Source organism: Eschrichtius robustus, chromosome 10 (assembly GCF_028021215.1).
Source record: "Eschrichtius robustus isolate mEscRob2 chromosome 10, mEscRob2.pri, whole genome shotgun sequence".
Classification (NCBI taxonomy): Eukaryota; Metazoa; Chordata; class Mammalia; order Artiodactyla; family Eschrichtiidae; genus Eschrichtius; species Eschrichtius robustus.
In genome coordinates, this window is record NC_090833.1 from 94,101,109 (window position 1) to 94,121,540 (window position 20,432).

The 20,432-nt window shown below is 39.8% G+C and overlaps 1 protein-coding gene across 9 annotated transcripts in view; it reads left to right on the plus strand.

The window, feature by feature from the left end:
- WNK2 (WNK lysine deficient protein kinase 2) overlaps positions 1 to 20,173 on the plus strand; it is a 148,677-nt gene extending 128,504 nt beyond the window's left edge. For all 9 annotated transcript variants that reach the window (XM_068551857.1, XM_068551860.1, XM_068551861.1 and 6 more), the window contains 2 exons: positions 17,003 to 17,114; positions 19,970 to 20,173. In XM_068551857.1, coding sequence (XP_068407958.1) covers positions 17,003 to 17,114; positions 19,970 to 19,995 — 138 coding nt within the window. In that variant the 3' untranslated portion in view covers positions 19,996 to 20,173. The remainder of the gene's footprint in view (positions 1 to 17,002; positions 17,115 to 19,969) is intronic.
- Positions 20,174 to 20,432: the final 259 nt, after the last annotated feature.

Genomic DNA, 20,432 nt, shown 5'->3' on the forward strand with positions numbered 1-20,432 from the left:
ATTGAGTGTGATGTTAACAAGGGTTTTTTTCATATATGGCCTTTATCATACTGAGAAAATTCTATTTTATTTCTAGTATGTTGAGTGCTGTTGTCATGAAAGAGTGTTAGATTTTGTCAAATGGTTTTTCTGCATTAATTAAGATGATCATATTTTTTTAACTCTTCATTCTATTAATGGTGTGTTACATTGATTGATTTTCATATATTAAACCACCATCACAGGATTGCACCTGGTCATGGTGTATACTCCTTCTAATATGCTATTGAATCCAGTTTGCTAATGTTTTAGTGAAGATTTCTACATCAGTATTTATCACAGGTATTTGTAATTTTTTTTTCTTATGATGTCTTCATCTGGCTTTGATACCAGTGTGATGCTGGCTACATAGAATGAGTTAGGAAGTGTTCCCACCTCTTCAACTTTTTGGAAGAGTTTGAGAAATATTGGTGTTAATTCTTCTTTAAATGGTACAATTCACCAGGGAAGCCATCTGGTCCTGGACTTTTCTTTGGTGAGAGGTTTTTTATTAATAATTCAATCTCAGTACTTGTTACAGGTCTATTCAGATTTTCTATTTCCTCTTGAGTCAGTTTTGGAAATTTGTGTGTTTCTAGGAATTTGTCTGTTTCATCTGAGTTATCCAGTTTGGTAGCTAAAGACTTTGCCAATTTTTGATCTTTTTAAAACACCAACTTTTGGTTTCATTGATTTTTCTTTATTGTTTTTCTATTCTGTATTTTGTTTATCTCAGTTTATTATGGTATACAGTTAAGTTATTGGGTTAAGATCTTTCTTCTTTTTTAATGTAGACATCTGCAGTTATAAATTTCCCTCTGGATACTTCTTTTGCTATATGTAATAAATTTTAATATGTTGTGCTTTCCTTTTCATTTGTTCTAAGGTGTTTTCTGATTTCCCTATGATTACATCTTTGACTATTTGGTTGTTTGAGTGCATTGTTTACTTTCTACATATATGCCATTTTCTAGTTTAAAAAATTTTTAAATTTCATTCATTGTGTTAGAAAAGATACTTTGTATGATTTTAATCTTTTAAAATTGTTTTGTGGACTAACATATGGCCTATTTTGGAGAATGTTCCCTGTGCACTTTAAAAGAATGTGTATTTGTTTTGTGCCACCCTCAGCCTATCAGTAGTGATGCTATCAGCTAGAAATGCCTGGGAGCACTCACCTGGGCCTGGGTTCCCCTTTCAGAACCAGTCATGTGGCTGGACCAACCCTTGTGTTTCTTACTATGATTGCAAGATTCCTCAGCAATAACCATCAGTAAACTGTAGAAAGGACAAGGTTTATTACTTTACAAGTCTGGAGGGGAGGTTTACATGACACACCTGGGGCTACATAGTGAGGTTGCAAGGAGGGAGAGAGAAAGAGAGAGGGTGAGAGAGACTGTCAGACAGACAGGCAGGCCTGGGGTTCTGCTTTATTGGAGTTTCACTAGTTCATTCCTTATTTGTGAACTTAAAACGTAAGAGTGGGAATTAAAGTGCAAGAAGAAAAGAAAAAGACAAATAGCCAAATGGTCAGTTATTTAAAATCAGTCAGAGATCTCTAAAATACAGGAGCTCGGATGGGGGTGGGTGAAGGGGATGGTAGGTCTTTAGTTGTGTGGCTGGCAGTGTTCTTTTATTTGAGATGGCTTCTTTGAAGTGGATGCCTCAGGAAATCAAAGCTTAAGTCAGGCACTTGCATTACAAAAAAAAAAAAAAAAAGAAAGAAAGAAAAGCTACTTGTCAGGGCTTACACTGCAGAATTCTGCTCTTATTGGGTGAAATGTTTTGTAAATGTTTGTTAAGCCTAATGGGCTTGTGATGTTCAGGTCCTCTCCTTACTTATCTTCTATCTGGTTGTCCTATCCTTTATTGAAAGTGAAGTATTAAAGTCTGCAACTATATTGCTATGATTTATGTCAAAGAGTGTTCTGCCTATGTTTTCCTCAAGGAGATTTATGGTTTTCAGTCTTAATTTAAGTCATTAATTCATTTTGAGTTTATTTTTATATATGGTGTTAGAGAATGTTCTAATTTTATTCTTTTACAGGTAGCTCTCCAGTTTGCTCAGAACCACTTATTGAAGAGACTATCTTTTCTCCATTATATGTTTTTGCCTCCTTTCTCCTAGATTAATTGACCATAGGTGTGTGGGTTTATTTGTGGATTTCCTATCCTGTTCCATTGATCTATATTTCTGTTTTTGTGCCAGTACCATACTGTTTTGATGACTATAGCTTTGTAGTATAGTCTGAAGTCAGGGAGCCTGATTCCTCCAGCTCCATTTTTCTTTCTCAAGATTGCTTCAGCTATTCAGGGTCTTTTGTGTTTCCATGCACATTTTAAAATTTTTTGTTCTAGTTCTGTGAAAAATGCCACTGGTAGTTTGATAGGGATTGCACTGAATCTGTAGATTGCCTTGGGCAGTATAGTCATTTTGACAATATTGATTCTTCCCATCCAAGAACATGGTATATCTTTCCATCTGTTTGTGTCATCTTCAATTTCTTTCATCAGTGTCTTATAGTTTTTGGAGTACAGGTCTTTTGTCTCCTTAGGTAGGTTTATTCCTAGGTATTTTATTCTTTTTGTTGCATTGGCAAATGGAATTGTTTCCTTAATTTCTCTTTCTGATCTTTCATTGTTAGTGTATAGAAATGCAACAGATTTCTTTGTATTCATTTTGTATCCTACAAATTTACCAGAATCATTGATGAACTCTAGTAGATTTCTGGTAGCACATTTAGGATTTTCTATGTATAGTATCATGTCATCTGCAAACAGTGACAGTTTTACTTCCTCTTTTCCAATTTGGAGACCTTTTATTTCTTTTTCTTCTCTGATTGCTGTGGCTAGGACTTCCAAAACTATGTTGAATAAAAGTGGTGAGAGTGGACATCCTTGTCTTGTTCTTCATCTTAGAGGAAATGCTTTCAGTTTTTCACCATTGAGAATGATGTTGGCTGTGGGTTTGTCATATATGGCCTTTATTATGTTGAGGTAGGTTCTCTCTCTGCCCACTTTCTGGAGAGGTTTTATCATAAGTGGGTGTTGAATTTTGTCAAAAGCTTTTTCTGCATCTGTTGAGATGATCATATGGTTTTTATTCTTTAATATGTTAATGTGGTTTATCACACTCATTGATTTGCAGATATTGAAAAGTTCTTGCATCCCTGGGATAAATCCTACTTGATTGTGGTGTATGATCCTTTTAATGTGTTGTTGGATTTGGTTTGCTAGTATTTTGTTGAGGGTTTTTGCGTCTATATTCATCAGTGATATTAGCCTGTAATTTTCTTTTTTTGTGATATCTTTGTCTGGTTTTGGTATCAGGGTGATGGTGGCCTCAGAGAATGAGTTTAGAAGTGTTCCTTACTCTGCAACTTTTTGGAATAGTTTCAGGATAGGTGTTAACTCTTCTCTAAATGTTTGATAGAATTCACCTATGAAGCCCTCTGGTCCTGGACTTTTGTTTGTTGGGAGTTTTTAAAATCACAGATTCAATTTCAGTGCTTGTAATTGGTCTGTTCATATGTTCAATTGCTTCCAGGTTCAGTCTTGGGAGATTGTACCTTTCTAAGAATCTGTCCATTTCTTTTAGGTTGTCCATTTTATTGGCATATAATTGCCTGTAGTAGTCTGTTATGGTCCTTTGTATTTCTGTGGTATTGGTTGTAACTCCTCCTTTTTCATTTCTAATTTTATTGATTTGGGCTTTCTCCCTTTTTTTTTTTGATGAGTCTTGCTAAAGTTTTATCAATTTTGTTTATCTTTTCAAAGAACCACTCTTTAGTTTCATTGATCTTTTCTATTGTTTACTTTGTCTCTTTCATTTATTTCTGCTCTGATCTTTATGACTTCTTTCCTTCTACTAACTTTGGGTTTTGTTCTTTTTTCTCTAGTTGCTTTAGGTGTAACTTTGGGTTGTTTATTTTAGATTTTTCTTATTACCTGAGGGAAGCTTGTATCTCTATAAACTTCCCTCTTAGAACTGCTTTTGCTGTGTCCCATAGGTTTCAGATCGTCATGATTCTGTTTTCATTTAGCTCTGGGTATTTTTTGATTTCCCCTTTGCTTTCTTCAGTAGTCCATTGGTTATTTAGTAACATATTGTTTAGCCTCCATATGTTTGTATTTTTTGCATTTTTTTTTTCTTGTAGTTGATTTCTAATCTCATAGCGTTGTGGTTGGAAAAGATGCTTGAAATGATTTCAGTTTTCTTAAATTTAGCAAGGGTTGTTTTGTGGCCCAGGATGTCATCTATCCTGGAGAATGTTCCATGTGCACTTGAGAAGAATGTGTATTCTGCTGCTTTTGGATGGAATGTTCTGTAAATATCAATTAAGACCATTTTGTCTAATGTGTCATTTAAGGCCTGTGTTTCCTTATTGATTTTCTGTCCAGATGATCTACCCATTGATGAAAGTGGGGTGTTAAAGTCCCCAGCTATTATTGTGTTACTGTCAATTTTTTCTTTTATGGATGTTAGCATTTCCCTCATATACTGAAGTGCTCCTATGTTAGGTGCATATATATTAACAACTGTTATATCTTCTTGGCTTGATCCCTTGATCATTATGTAGTGTCCTTCTTCGTCTTTTGTAGCAGTCTTTATTTTAAAGTCTATTTTGTCTCTTATGAGTATTGATACTCCAGCTTTCTTTTGATTTACATTTTCATGGAATACTTTTTTCCATCCCCTCACTTTTAGTCTGTATGTGTCTCTATATCTGAAGTGGGTCTCTTATAAACAGCATGTATACAGGTCTTATTTTTGTATCCATTCAGCCAGTCTGTATCTTTCGGTTGGAGCATTTAATCCGTTTACATTTAAGGTAATTATCAGTACATATGTTCTTATTGCCCTTTTGTTAATTGTTTTGGGTTTGTGTTTGTAGGTCTTTTTCTTCCTTTCCTCCGTTTTCCTCTTCTCTTGTGATTTGATGACTCTGTGGGCTGTTGCATTTGGATTGCTTTTTCTTATGTGTGTGTATATCTATTATACATTTTTGGTTTGTGGTTACCATGAGGTTTTGATATAGCAGTATACACACACACACACATATATATACACACACATGATTGTTTTCAGTTTCTGAGCTCTTAATTTCAAATATCCTGCATTTGCACTCTCTTCCTCTCACAATTATGGGTTTAGATATCCTATTTGTGTGTGGATGATTTGTTACCTTTACTGTATGTTTGCCTTTCCTGGTGAGCTTTCCCATTTTGTAATTTTCTTGTTTCCAGTTGTGGCCTTTTCTTTTCCACCTAGAGAAGTTCCTTTAGCATTTGTTGTGAAACTGGTTTGGTGGTACTGAATTCTTTTACCTGTTGCTTGTCTGTAAAGCTTTTTATTTCTCCATTGAATCTGAATGAGCACCTTGCTGGATCGAATATTCTTTTCCTTTCTTCATTTAAATGTATTGTGCCACTCCCTTTTGGCCTGCAGAGTTTCTGCTGAAAAAATCAACTGATAACTGTAAGGGGATTCCCTTGTACATTATTTGTTGCTTTTCCCTTGTTGCTTTTAATATTTTCTCTTTGTCTTTAATGTTTGTCAATTTGATTACTGTGTCTTGGCGTGTTCCTCCTTTGGTTAATCCTGCCTGGGACTCTCTGCATTTCCTGGACTTGAGTGAGTGTTTTCTTTCTCATGTTAGGGAAGTTTTCAGCTATTATCTCTTCAAATATTTTCTCAGGCCCTTTCTCTCTCTCCTCTCCTTTTGGGACCCCTATAATGCGAATGTTGGTGCATTTAATTTTGTCCCAGAGGTCTCTTTAACTGTCTTCATTTCTTTTCATTCTTCTTTCTTTATTCTGTGCTACAGCAGTGATTTCCCCCTTTCTGTCTTCCAGCTCACTTATTCATTCTTCTGCATCATTTTTTCTGCTATTGATTCCTTCTGGTGTATTTTCCATTTCAATTATTGTATTCTTTAACCCTGGTTGTTCTCTATATTTTCTAATTCTTTATTAAAAATTTCTTGTATTTTCTCACACTGTGCATCCATTCTTTTTCTGAGATCTTGGATCATCTTGACTATCATTAAGCTGAATTCTTTCTCTGGTAGATTGCCTGTCTCTAATTTGCTTAGTTGTTCTTTGGGGTCTTATCTTGTTTGTTTGTCTGGAACAAATTCCTGTATTTGCAGACTCAGTTCTGCAGGCTGCCTGATTGTAGTATTCTTGCTTCTGGTGTCTACCCCAGTGGGTGAGGCTGGTATAGACGCTTGTGCAGGTCTCCTAGTGGGAGGGACTGGTGCCTGCCTACTGGTGAGTGGAGCTGGATCTTGGCCCTTTGGTGGGCAGATGGGCAGAACCGTGTCAAGGGATGTGTCTAGAGGTGGCTGTGGGCTCAGGAAGTCTTTAGGCAGCCTGTCTGCTGATGGGTAGGGCTATTGTTTGGCTTGAGGCGTCCCAGTACTGGAGACTACAGGCTGTTGGGTGGGGCCAGGTCTTGGTGCTGATGACCCAACCCAAGGAAGATGTCTGCCTCCTTGAGAGTTCACGTAGATGCACACTCCCCGAGATCTCCACCACCCATATCCACATCCCAAGGGAGAGCCACAGCCACAACCCCCTCCCCAGGAGATCCTCCAAGACCAGCAGGTAGGTCCAGCCTAGGCTCCTGTGAAGTCACTGCCTTTGCCCTGGGTCCCAGTACATGCGAGACCTTGTGTGCACCCTCCAAGAGTGGAGTCTCCACTTCCCCCAGTCCTGTGGAGCTCCTGCAATCAAGCCTTCCTGGCCTTCAAAGCCAAATGTCTTTGGGGCTCCTCCCTCTGATGTCAGACCCCCAGGCCGGGGAACCTCATGTGGAGCTCAGAACTCTAACTCCTGTGGGAGAACTTCTGCAATATAATAATTCTCCAGTTTGTGGATCGCCCACCCAGGGTAATGGGATTTGATTATATTGTGAATGTGCCCCTCCTACCATCTTGTTGTGGTTTCTTCTTTATATCTTTGGATGTAGAATATCTTTTTTGGCAGCTTCCAGTCTTTTTTATCGATGGCTGTTCAGCAGTTAGTTGTGTTTTTGTTGTGAGGTAAGCCCAAGCTCCTTCCACTATGCCATCTTGGATCAGCTCTCAGGAGTTTATTTTCCCATCATTTCACGTTCTTTTTCTTTTTTTTAAAGAATTTTTAATTGAAATACAGTTGATTTAAACTATTTTATTAGTTTCAAGTGTACAACATAGTTATTCAGTATTTTTATAGATGTACATCATTAAAGTTATTATAAAATGTTGGCTATATTCCCTGTGCTGTATAATATATCCTCGTAGCTTATTGATTTTATACATATTAGTTTGTACCTCTTAATCCCCTACCACTACCTTGCCCCTCCCTCCCTTCAGCTTCCCACTGGTAACCACTAGTTTGTTTTCTATATATCTGTGAATCTATATCTGTTTTGTTATATTCGTTTATTTTATTTTTTAGATTCCACATATAACTGATCATATACAGTATTTTTCTTTCTCTGATTTATTTCACTAAGCATAATACTCTCCAGGTCCATCCATGTTGATGCAAATGGCAAAATTTCATTTTTTTTATGGCTGAGTAATATTCCATTATATATGTAACCCACATTTTCTTTATCCATTCATCTGTTGCTTAGGTTGTTTCCGTATCTTGGCTATCGTACATGAAGCTGCTGTGATCACTGAGGTGCATGTATCTTTTCAAATTAGTGTTTTCATTTTCTATGGATATATACCCAAGAATGTAATTGCTGGATCATATGGTGGTTCTATTTTCAGTTTTTTGAAGAACCTCCATAATGTTTTCCATAGTGGCTGCACCAATTTGCATTCCTATCCATAGTGTACTAAGGTAACCTTTTCTCCATATCCTTGCCAACATTTGTTATTGGTGGTCTTTTTGATGATAGCTATTTTGACAGGTGTGAGGTGATACTTCATTGTGGTTTTGATTTACATTTCTCTGATTACCAATGTTGAGAATCTTTTCATGTGCCCTTTGGCCATGTGTATGTCTTCTTTGAGAAATATCTATTCAAGTCTTCAGCCCATTTTTTAATCGGGTTGTTTGTTTTTTTGATATTGAATTATATGAGCTGTTTATGTATTTTGGATATTAACCCCTTATCAGTTATATCATTTGCAGATATTTTCTCACTTTCAATAATAGGTTGTCTTTTCTTTTTGTCAAAGGTTTCTTTAGCTGTGCAAAAGCTTTTAAGTTTAATTAGGTCCCATTTGTTTGTTTTTGCTTTTGTTTCATTTGCCTTAAGAGACATAGCCAAAAAATATTCCTTTGATTTATGTCAAAGAGTGTTCTGCCTAAGTTTTCCTCAAGTAGTTTTATGGGTTTCAGTCTTATTTAAGTCATTAATTCATTTCGAGTTTATTTTTTTATATGGTGTTAGAGAATGTTCTAATTTTATTCTTTTACATGTAGTTGTCCAGTTTTCCCAGCACCACTTACTGAAGAGACTGCCTTTTCCCCATTGTATATTCTTGCCTCATTTGTTGTAGATTAATTGACCATAAGTTTATGGGTTTATTTTGGGGCTGTCCATTCTGTTCCATTGATGTATGTTTCTGTTTTTGTGTCAGTACCATCCTCTTTTGATTACTGTACCTTTGTAGTATAATGTGAAGTCGGGGAGTGTGATACCTCCAGCTTTGTTCTTTTTTCTCAAGATTGGTTTGGTAATTGGGAGCCTTTTTGGTTCCATATAAATTTTAGGATTATTTTTTCTAGTTTTGTGGAAAATGTCATGGGTAATTTGACAGGGATTGAATTAAATCTGTAGATTGCTTTGGGTAGTATGGCCATTTTAACAGTATTAATTCTTCCAATCCAGGAACATGGAATATCTTTTCTATTTGTTTGTATCATCTTAAATATCCTTCATCAATGTTTTAGAGTCTTCAGGTTATAGATCTTTCACATCCTTGGTTAAGTTTAGTCCTAGGTATTTTATTCTCTTTGATGCAATTTTAAATGGGATTGTTTTATTGCTTTCTCTTTCTGATAGTTGATTATTAGTGTTTAGAAAACCAATAGATTTCTGTATGTCAGTCTTGTATCCTGCAACTTTACTGAATTCATATATTAGTCCTCATAGTTTTTTGATGGAACTTTAGAATTTTCTGAGTATAACATCATGTCATCTGCAAATAGTGACGTTTTTACTTCTTCCTTTCCAATTTGGATACCTTTTATTTCTTTTTCTTGTCTGACTGCTGTGGCTAGGAGTTCCAATACTACTTCTCAGTGGCGAGAGTGGGCATCCTTGTCTTGTTCCTGATTTTAGAGGAAAAGCTTTGGCTTTTCACTCTTGAGTATGATGTTAGCTGTAGGTTTGTCATAAATGGCCTTTATTATGTTGAAATATGTTTCCTCTATACCAACTTTGATGCAAGTCTTTATCATGAATGGTAGTTGAATTTTGTCAAATGCTTTTCTGTGTCTATTGAAATGATAATGTGATTTTTATCCTTCCTTTTGTTAATGTGGTGTATCACACTGATTGACTTGTGGATATTGAACTGTCCTTGCATCCGTGAAATAAATCCCACTTGATCATGGTGTATTATCCTTTTTATGTATTATTGAATTTGGTTTGCTAATATTTTTTGAGGATTTTTGCATCTATATTCATCACAGATATTGACGAGTAATTTTCTTTTCTTTGTAATGTCTTTTTCTAGATTTGGTATCAGTGTAATGGTGGCCTCGTAGAATGAATTTGGGAGTGTTCCCTCCTCTTCATTTTGTTGGAATAGTTTGTTACACTAGGTATTAGCTCTTCTTTATATATTTGGTAGAGTTTCCCTGTGAAGCCATCTGTTCCTGGACTTTTGTTGCTGGGAGGTTTTTTGAACAATAATTCAATTTCACTACTAGTCCGTTCAGTTTGTCCATTTCTTTCTGATTCAGTCTTTGAAGATTTTGTATATCTAGGATTTTTATCCATTTCTTCTAGGTTGTTCAGTTTGTTGGCATATAATTGTAATATTCTTTTATGATTTTTTGTATTTCACTGATATTGGTTGTAATCTTCTCTTTACTATCTTATTTTGTTTATTTGGGTTCTCTTTTTTTCTTAATGAGCCTAGCTAAAAGCTTATCAATTTTGTTTATCTTTTTTAAAAATCAGCTCCTAGTTTCAGTGATCTTTTGTATTTTTTTGTCTCTCTTTTATTCATTTCCTCTCTGATCTTTATTATTTCTTTACTTGTGCTGACTTGGGCTTTGTTCTTTTTCTAATTCATTTAGATGGAGGATAGGTTGTTTATCTGAGATTCTTCTTGTATGCTCAGGTATGCATGTATTATTAGAATCTTCCCTCTTATTTTTGCTTTTGCTGCGTCCTGTAGGTTGTGCAAAGTTGCATTTTTTTTATTTGTCTCTTTTTTTTCTGATTTCCTCTTTGATTTCTTCATTCATCCATTGTTTCTTTTATTAACATGTCGTTTAGTCTCCATGTGTTTGTGTTTTTCCCATTTTTCTTCCAGTAATTGGTTTATAGTTTCATACTGTTGTGGTTGAAAAAAAAAGCTTGATGTAATTTCAGTTCTCTTCTATTTATTGAGACTTGTTTTTTGGCCTGGCATGTGATCTATCCTAGAGAACATTCCATGTGCACTTGAAAAGAATGTGTATTCTGCTGTTTTTGGATGGAATGTCCTATATATATTTATTAAGTCCAACTTGTCTAATGTGTCATTTAAGACCAATATTTCATTATAGTCTCCAAATATTATTCTATTATTGTCAATTTCTCCTTTTTATGTCTGTTAATATTTGCTTTCCATGTTTAGTTGCACCTATATGAAGTACATACCTGTTAATAAATGTTATATTTTCTTCTTGTATTGATCACTATATCATTATATAATATCCTTCTTTGTCTTTTTTATAGACTTTCTTTTATTTTTTTTATTTTTTTTTTCACACACACACACTGTATTTTATTTTTACAAGAGATAAATAGACTGACACCAAGCATTGTACATGGATGACCACAACAAAAGCAACAATGATTGCAATTACCAAACATGAAACACACTCATACTATGTCATAATATTGACATTCAGTTCAGTAATCCTCCTATAGACTTTCTTTTAAAGTCTAATTTGCAAGATATTAGTATTGCTACCAGCTCTCTTGTTGTTTTCATTTCCATGAAATAGCTCCTTTCATCCCTTCACTTTTAGTCTGTGTGTCTTTAATTCTAAAGAGAGTCTCTTGCACATAGATGGGTCTTGTTTTTTATCCAGTCATCCACTCTGTGTCATTTGATTGGAACATTTAGTCCATTGACATTTAAAGTAATTATATATAGGTATGTACTTAACTGCCATTTGTTACTTGTTTTCTGGTTGTTTTTGTCATTCTATATTCTTTTCTTCTTCTTTTAGTTTCTTCCTTTGTGGTTTGATGATTTTCTTTATCAAATCATGGCATGCTTGTGTTACTTTCTCCCTATTTTTTTGTGTATCTATTGTAGGATTTTGATTTGTGGTTACCTTGGGTTTCATATATGTTGACCTATGTATCTACTTGTTTTAAACTGGTAGTCATTTAAGTTCAAACACATTCTAAAGGATCTACATTTTTTTACTCCCCTCCCGTACATTTTGTGTATTTGATGTCATATTTTACATCTTCATGTTTATCCCTTAACTGTTGATTGTAGTTATAGTTTATTTTCCAATTTTTGTCTTTTAATCTTTGTACTAGCTTATGTTAAGTGATTGATCCACAGCCTTTACTATATATTTGCCTTTACTTGTGGGGTTTTTCCTTTCCTATAAATCCTTACATCTTGTTGTAGCCTTTTTTTTCCCACTTGGAGAAGACCATTTAAGACTTCTTTTAGAGTTAGTTTAAGTATTGATGAACTCTTTCAGTTTTTTCTTTTTTGAGAAGTTCTTTATCTCACCTCTAATTCTGAATGGTAATCCTGCTGGGTAGATTGTCCTAGGTTGTAGATTTTTCCCTTTGAGCACTATAAATATGTCATGCCATTCCCTTCTGGCCTGCAAAGTTTCTGCAGAAAAATCAGCTGATAGACTTATGGGTGTTCCTTTGTATGTGACTCTTTGCTTTTCTCTTGCTACCTTTAAATTCTCTCCTTATCTCTAACTTTTACCATTTTAGTTACGATACATCTTGGTCTATGTCTCTTTCAGTTCATCTTGTTTGGGATACTCTGTGTACCTGGGTATCTGTTTGCTTCTCCAGGTTCAGGAAGTTTTCAGCCATAATTTCATCAAATACATTTTCGACTCTCTTCTCTCTCTCTTCTCCTTCTGGAACCCTTATAATGTGAATGTTAGCATGGTTGATGTTGTTTCAGAGGTCCCTTAAACTGTTCTCATATTTTAAAAATTTGTTTCTCTTTTTACTGTTTTGATTGGGTGATTTCCATTATTCTATCTTCCAGATCACTTATGCATTCTTCTCTATTACCTATTACTGTCTGTTAATTCCTTCTAGTGTGTTTTTCATTTTAGTTACTTCATTCTTCAGTTCTGACTGGTTTTTATATTTTCTAGTTCTGTGTTAAAATTCTCTCTGTGCTCATCTATTCTTTTCCCTAGTTCAGTTAGTATTCTTATTACTAATGCTTTGAACTCTTTGGTAAATTTTCTCTCTTTCATTAGTTGTTGTTTCAGAGTTTTTTCTTTGTTCTTTTGTTTTAAATACATTCCTTTGTTTTCTCATTTTGCTTAATGTTTTCTATCTCTATAAAATTAGGTGAAACAGTTACCTATCTCGGTCTTGAAGGGTTGTACTTGTGTGGGAGCATCTCTATGCAGTCTGCATGTGTTCAGTAGTTTCAGTGTGAGAGCTGGATCTGAAATGAGCATGGGTCATGTCTTCCCCCAGGATGTGCTGACTGGTATCACCTTGGTGGGTGGTGGGGCTGGGGATGGAGGGGCTAGAGCCAGAGCCATGTGTGAGCAGAAGCTTCTTCTATGCTGAGTGGTCATCACTACCCTATCAGGGGTGGGGTCTCATCCCAAGGTGCTGAAGCAGGGGTGGGGTCCGAGCTGGCTCCTTTCCCTCTAAGTGTGCTCTCTCCCCTCTCCCAGCAATGGCACTTTTGCTCCAGGGTGCACAATGCTGGAGCAAAAGGGCTGCAGTGGGCACCTGGTGTGGGCCAGGGTGTACACTGGGACAGTCCCAGAATGCTAGTCAGCTCCATACAGCTCCTGATCTGCTGCCTCTGTGAGTGCCAGCAAAGGCTGCCCTTGCCCCATTTATATGCAGTGTTGGGTCTGAGTCAGTTCCATCCCCAACTGCACACTTTCCTCAGCAATGGCAGCCTTCAACCTAGTGGGAAGCTCTTCAGAGGTAGAGGAGCTGGATGCATGCTAGGTGGTTTCAGGAAACCATCTGGAATTCTGGGGCAGTTTTAATCTCCATTCTACACCTCATTCCTAGGAGTAAGCAAGCTTGTGTCACGAGCCAGGTCTAGGTTTCTCACAGCCCTCCTCGAAGTCCTATTAGTTTTCAAACCAGTAAGAAGACTTGTCTCCTTCTGGAACCCCTGTAATGTGAATGTCAGCATGTTGGACGCCAGGGCTGGGGTACCCAATATGTGGTTCAAACCACTCACTCCCCAGGGAGGATCTCCTAGTGGTGATATCCCCCTCCTTTTCCGTGGGCCTGGGTCCCAACCTGATAGCTCTTTTCCCTTCTTATCTGACTCGTGTGGATCTTTCTTTTACAGCTTTTGTTTTAGAAGAATATTTCTGTCCATATCCAGTTTGTTTGCAGAGAGAATTGCTCCACTTTATGGATGTATCCTTGATGTGTTCGTGGGGGGAAGTGAGCTAAACACCTTCCTACTCTGCCATCTTGATCTCCTCTCCTCCATCCTTTTACTTTCAACCTCTTTGTGTGTTTGTATCTAAAGTGTGTGTTTTGTAGATAGCATATAGATTAATTATGCTTTTTTATCCACTCTGCCAATATTTGCCTATTAATTGGAGAGTTCAATCCATTTACATTTAAAGTAATTATGGTTAATAAAGGACTTCTGCTGGTTTAACTATTTTTTTTTTCCTGTATGTCCTACAGGTTTTTATCCCTCCCCCCCCCCTTTTTTTTTACTTTTCTGTATACGTTTTTGTTATTTTCTTATTGGTTACCTTAGGGATTACAATTAAAATCTTAACCTTGTAACAACCTAGTTTGAATAATACCAACTTTGTTTCAACACTCTGCTCCTTTATGTCTCCATCCCTCCTCCTTTGTGTTGTTTTTGCACAGACTGCATCTTTATACATTGTGTGCCCGTTCACATAGACTTATAATTATTATCTAATGCGTTTGCCTTTTAAATCATATAGGGGAAAAAAGGAATTAAAACCGAAAGTACAATAGTATTGGCTTACATATTTAGCTGTGTAGTTGCTTTCTTTATTTCGTCTCATGGCTTTGAGTTACTATTATCCTTTCATTTCAGCCTGAAATGAAAGTTCTTCCTTTAGCATTTCTTGTGGGGCATATCTTTTAGTAACAACCTGCCTTAGTTTTTGTTTATCCAGGAGTCTTAATTTCTCCTTCATGTTGAAGGTTCATTTTGCTGGATGTAGAATCTTGGTTGACAGTCTTTTCTTTCTCTACTTCAAGTATTTTTTCCTGTCCTTCACATTCTCTTCTCCCTTTAGCATTTCTTGTGGGGCATATCTTTTAGTAACAACCTGCCTTAGTTTTTGTTTATCCAGGAGTCTTAATTTCTCCTTCATGTTGAAGGTTCATTTTGCTGGATGTAGAATCTTGGTTGACAGTCTTTTCTTTCTCTACTTCAAGTATTTTTTCCTGTCCTTCACTTTCTCTTCTCCCTGACAGGCTCTGTATACTTTTCTTTTCTTCATTCTTTTTTTTTTTTTTTTTCTGTTTCTCAGACTTGATAATTTCAATTCTGTGGTCTCAAGTTTGCTGATTCTTTATTCTTCCTGCTCAGATCTGCTTTTGAGCTTCTCTAGTGGAATTTTAATTTCAGTTATTATACCTTTTAGCTCTAATATTTCAGCTCTAATATTTGGTTCCTTTTATAACTTCTGTCACTTTATTGATATTCTCATGTTGTTCATGAATCATTTTCCTGGTTTTCTTTTTGTCCATGGTTTCCTTTAACTCTTTGAACATATTTAAAGCAGTTGATTTAAAGTCTTTATTTTGTAAGTGCAATGTTTAGACTTCTTCAGGGACATTTTCTGTTAATGAATTTTCCCTCTGTATGGGTCATACTTTTCATTTTCTTTGTAAAGATTTTGTGATTTCTTGTTGAAAACTGGACATCTGAATATTATAAGTGATAACTCTGGAAAACAGATTCTCCCCTTCCCCAGCATTTGCTGGTTTTGTTTGCTGAAGCCTTAGCTAGTGGTCGTTTTCTTTTTTCAAATTATATTCCATTATAGGTTATTACAAGATATTGGGTGTAATTCCCTGTGTTATACAGTAAATCCTTGTTGCTTATCTATTTTATGTATAGTTTGTATCTGTTAATACTTCTAATTTGTCCCTTCCCAAGAATTTCTTGATTTTTCTAGGTCTTTAATAGTTCTACCTACATTTTAGAAACAGCTTGTATATTCCTACAAAATAGCCTTATGGGACTTTGATTCCAATTGTATTGAGTCTGTTAAGCATCTGGGTAAGATTTGGCACATTAACAGTAGTGAGTCTTTCTATAAACATGGCATTGTTTTGTTTATGTCTTTTTAATTTTCTCTCAGCAAAGTTTTATAGTTTTCAGTGTAAAGGTGTTACACAGCTTTCATTACATTTACCCTGAGATAGTTGATATTTTAGAATGTGGTTGTAAAATTTATTGCTTTAAAATTTCCTTTTACAGTTATATGTTGGTAGAATATAGAAATATGGTTGTTTTCTGTTCCTTGTAGCCTGCAATCTTGCTAAATGTGCGTTTTAGTTCTAGAAGTTGGTTTGTCTGCTCTTCTGGGTTTTCTCCATACACGATTTTGTCATCTGCAAATAAGGATGGTTTTCCTCTTTCTTTTCTAGTCTGTGCCCCTTATTCCTTTTCTTTTATTGGCTGGAACTTTCCACACAGTGTTGGCTAGGGGCAGGGGGATCCTTGGGTGAAGTACATTTGGCATTTCACCATCAGCACAGGGTTGGCTGTGGGTTCTGCAGAGGCCCTTCCAGATGGAGGAGGCACCCTCCGGCTTCAGCAGCTGTGCTTTCCATGAAGCAGGGTGGAACTCCTCAGACACTCTCCCTGCATCTGTGGGGAGCATCACATGGAATTCTCCCTTGGGATGTAACTGTGGTGAGATGCAGTGATTTCTACTGGGACATCACTGCATTCCTGGGGCAAACCTCACTTGGCTCTGATGTTTTATCTTTTTTTATAGTTGCTTGGTTAGATCTGCCAACATTTTGTCTAGACAGTTTGAAGGCTGTTGGGCCCTACTCTGTTTTCTTGCAGTAGCCTCATCAGGTTTCTGCATCACGGCCATGCTGGTCTCACCAGCCATCACAGCTCATTTCCCAGTCCTTGTGCTGCTTCTCCTGTGGTGTTATACCTGAGGTGCAGAGAGCAGGGGGGCTGCCCTGCCACTGACTCCTTATCTCTGGGCACACAACCCTGCACAGCACCCAGCTGTTCTGGTCCTGCCATAATGGCACTGACCAGTCAAGCAGGAGGCCTTGGGTTGGGGTGTGTGGTCCCCTTAGTGCGACTTCAGGGTTCATGTCCTGCGGGGTCTGCTTTGAAGCCCACTCTGGCCTGTGGACAGTCGGGGCATGTGGCCCAGAGGTGGGCAGGCTGCAGCTCTGTGGAAGGAGGGAGGGGCAATGGCTGCCTCCCAGCCACGCACTTCCACTCTGGCGTCAGCCATAAAAGGTGCCCCATGGCAGGTCCTGAGACCACCCTCTCCTGAGGATGGAGAAACTGTGGGGACCCCCAAGGCCACTGAGGGAGGCTAGCTGATTGAAACCACGTTTCTTGTCTTGTAGATGAACACGTCTCGAACAGCAGTGGGGATGCCATGTCTGGCCCCGACACCCAGCCCTCTACCCACCGCGGTCATTCCTGGAGCTGCCTCAGCCCAGCCTGTGCCCATGCCAGGTACTGCTCTCTCCTGCCTTCCAGCCCCGCCCTATGCACTGCCTGTGGGCCAGTATGGAAGCCTGATCCCAGCTCCAGTGTCCTGGGGGCCCTGGGCAGCCCAAGCAGGCAGCTGGAGCCTTGATGAGGGGCCAGGCTTGGGTGCAACAGGCACGCCAGCACTCCGCATGTTCTTGTGGCCACCTATGGTCAGCATGCCCGGCCCCAGGCTGCGGATCACATAGCTCCTCTGTCTCACCACTTGCCAAGTGGAACATACTGAACTGAATAGCCCAGAGGAGTCAGGTTGTGGTTTGGCCTCCAAGTCCTTCCCCGCCTGCCCATGGGTGCCCAGCCAGGGCAGCAGTCCTTGCTTTCTTTATTGCTGCAGACCTTGTTCCCTCTTAGTTTCCCATGGTCTACACTTGCTGTCTTTGCACTCACTTCCTGTACTTGAGTTGATGGTTAGAACATTGTAATCACCCTGCAGAAGTACAGTGCCTTGAATTCCAGCTTTTCCATTCCCTGATGGAAAGAGATGTTTTAAAAAATCATGTATCAGAAAAGATGTATTTCATTTACAGTTGGCTTGTGTATTGATATCTCTATTTCCCGTGTTAAGTTGCAGACATGAATGGTTTGAAAATCTGAAGCTAAAGTCTGATCTTGACTTCTCTGTTGTATGTGCTTTAAAAAAAATTGAACTAGTGACCTTGAATATTGAAGAGTTGCAAATGCTAGAAGAGTTCTGCTTTGTACTCATAAAACGAGGTCTCTCCAGCTCTATGGTCATAGATAGCAAACAGATGGACACACTCCTTCAACTGCAGTGCCATGGGCACTGCCAGCAAACTGCCCAGGGATGCATGGTTATTGGGGCAGTGCATTGCTACTGGTAGTTGGTCTCTTAGTCAGGAATGTTAGCATCTGTGTTTGGCTCTGTGGAACCTGCTGTAAAGCGCTAGGTAAGCAGACACGCCCTCATGACCCAAAGCCCGCAGGGCTGCTGTGAGTGTGGGGGAGGTACAGGTGTGTGTCTGGTGCAGGAGCACAGGCAGGCCGCCTGCTCTGCAGAGACAGTGGACCCCTTCTGCTCCGGGGGCCTGCCAACCCTCCTACTGACCTGCCTTCCTTTTCTGTCATTTGCACTGAGGCCTGTGGCCACTTGGGCCTAGCTTTGCCATGTGTTCACAGGCTGCTCCACCCACCTCTGGCCTCCAGACTGTTCTCCATGCACTGAGGTTGCCCTGCTGGGGGTGGGAGTGTTCCTCTCCTGGAAATTTCAGTGGGACTCATCCCAGACAGGCACCAGACAGCCCAGGGTGGGAACTGAAGGCCCTGCTCCTCACTGACCAAGATGTTTCCCATTTCCCACTGGGAGGCAGCTGGTTGGGCTGCCCAGCTGTGAATTGTATAGTTCTGCTGTACTTTGGGACTTTACTAGGACTGGCTGAATTATTTTGGTTTAAATATGTTATTCCATCCATTCAGTTAGAATTGAATTTTCTAGGTGATTATACAGACTCTTCTGCCAGGCCATGATACTGTAGTAAGAGATTTCTGTTCTCTGTAATGTGCCCCTTGGTCCTTGGGTTGAGAATCATGTGCGCCTGGTTCCTGAGGGTGGTGGAAGCTGCCCTCTTCCCGCTCCCCTTGCTGTACCAGACATGTGGTTTGGAGTCCTGGCCTTGTATGTGAACGGTCAGTGGCACAGACTCCCCAAGAGATTGTATATTTGAAGGAGAAAAATAAACATTTTTGCTTGAAAACAGTGTGGAACAACATCTTTTTGTTATCTTCTGTCCACGTAAAAGCTGAACAGCCAGTCTCAAAGGGAGCATGGGGTGGGTAGCCCTGGCAGGCGGCCCTGCCCTGTCCTGACAGTTTCACTCTCAGCTCCATGCCTGCTGTCAACACCTTGCCCAGGAGGCCGAGGTGGCCATGAGGCGCCTGGGGGCTGAGTGGCAGGTACTGTCTTCCTGGCAGGAGCCGGGTGTGATTGACGCTGAGCCAACATGGCTCAGAGGACGAGAGTGGGCTGTTGGGCGGGAACCCCATGCCAGCTCTGTGGCTTCGGGCCTAGGTTGGCTTGTTCACTTGGCTTTCAAACTCTGAATTTGAACTGCATTTAGATGTACAGTGGACTCTGCCCCATGGAGGGCATGAGTCTCACAGCCAACTAAATGGTGTCTCTGACCCCTGTCCATGTTGGCTGTCTCACAGAAAGCCAGGTTTGTGTGACTCACTTTGGACAGAGCTGGGTTGGGGGCTGGGCCACCTGCCCTGGGGTCACCGGAGGGGCTCTGCTGTCCTGTAGGTGCAGGGCCTTGGTGCGGATTTGGGGAGGGCCCCGTGGAATTCAGCATGTTTTCCTGGCTCGCCGGCCCTGATGGCCTTATGGTCAGCAGCTGGTGCCCCTGCGTGTGTTCTGCATGTACTCAAGCTGGGGGTCGTGGTGCCTCCGGCTCCCCGTGGCTGGGGTGGCAGCCCTGGTCTGTTCGTCCTGCCTTTCCACCGAGATACAGTCAGGCTTTGTGCCCCTGGCCACCTGCAGTGCTCCGCCTCAGCGCTAGCTCTGAGCAGAGGCCGGGCAGGTCAGGGGTGCTGCTCTGCTTGCTGTGCCCGTGGAGCCAGAGGTACCTTGCTCTCCAGGGCAGTGGGCCCTGCAAGGCCCTGCCTGGTTTGGGCGGTTGCTCAGTGTGGAAGGTGGCCAGATGGCAGAGGCAGCCTGGGGTATGTATGCATAGTGCCTGGGTCATGGTCCGGCAGCCCAGCCCTCCAAGGAGCGTGACCTCTCTGGTGTCGCCATTCCAACTTCCAGGGCCTCGTGTGACCGCGTCAGGCCTGTAATGAGCTGTGGCGGTTTTGTTTTCTAGATTCTGAAAGTGAGAAGCCCGACTGAGCCCAGGCAGGCCGACCCAGACCCAGACGCCAGGCCCTGTGTCATCTCATGCAGAGAAGGGGAGCCCACACCTCGTGTCCGGTTCACGATGTTTTGTAACCACTTTCTAAGCATTTTTTATTCACAATTGGAAACACAAATGTAAGCAAGAATAAAAAATATTTTGGGGGAAACAGGACATTGATTTTTCAAACTCCTTTCTTGTGATCCCCAGACAGGCAGGTGACCTGAGATGGTTGGTAAGTGAATGAGAGTGTTGGAGAAACTCCTGGGACCACACAGCAGGACAGGTCTGGGGGTAAGTATCCTTAGCTAAGGGGTTCCTGAGTGTGGTGATGAACACTTTAGATGGTGCTTTACAGTACACTGGGTAGCTCACAGTCCTTGTGTCCAGACAGCAGCTGGGATGGGTCAGACGTGTGATAAGGTCCCACCTC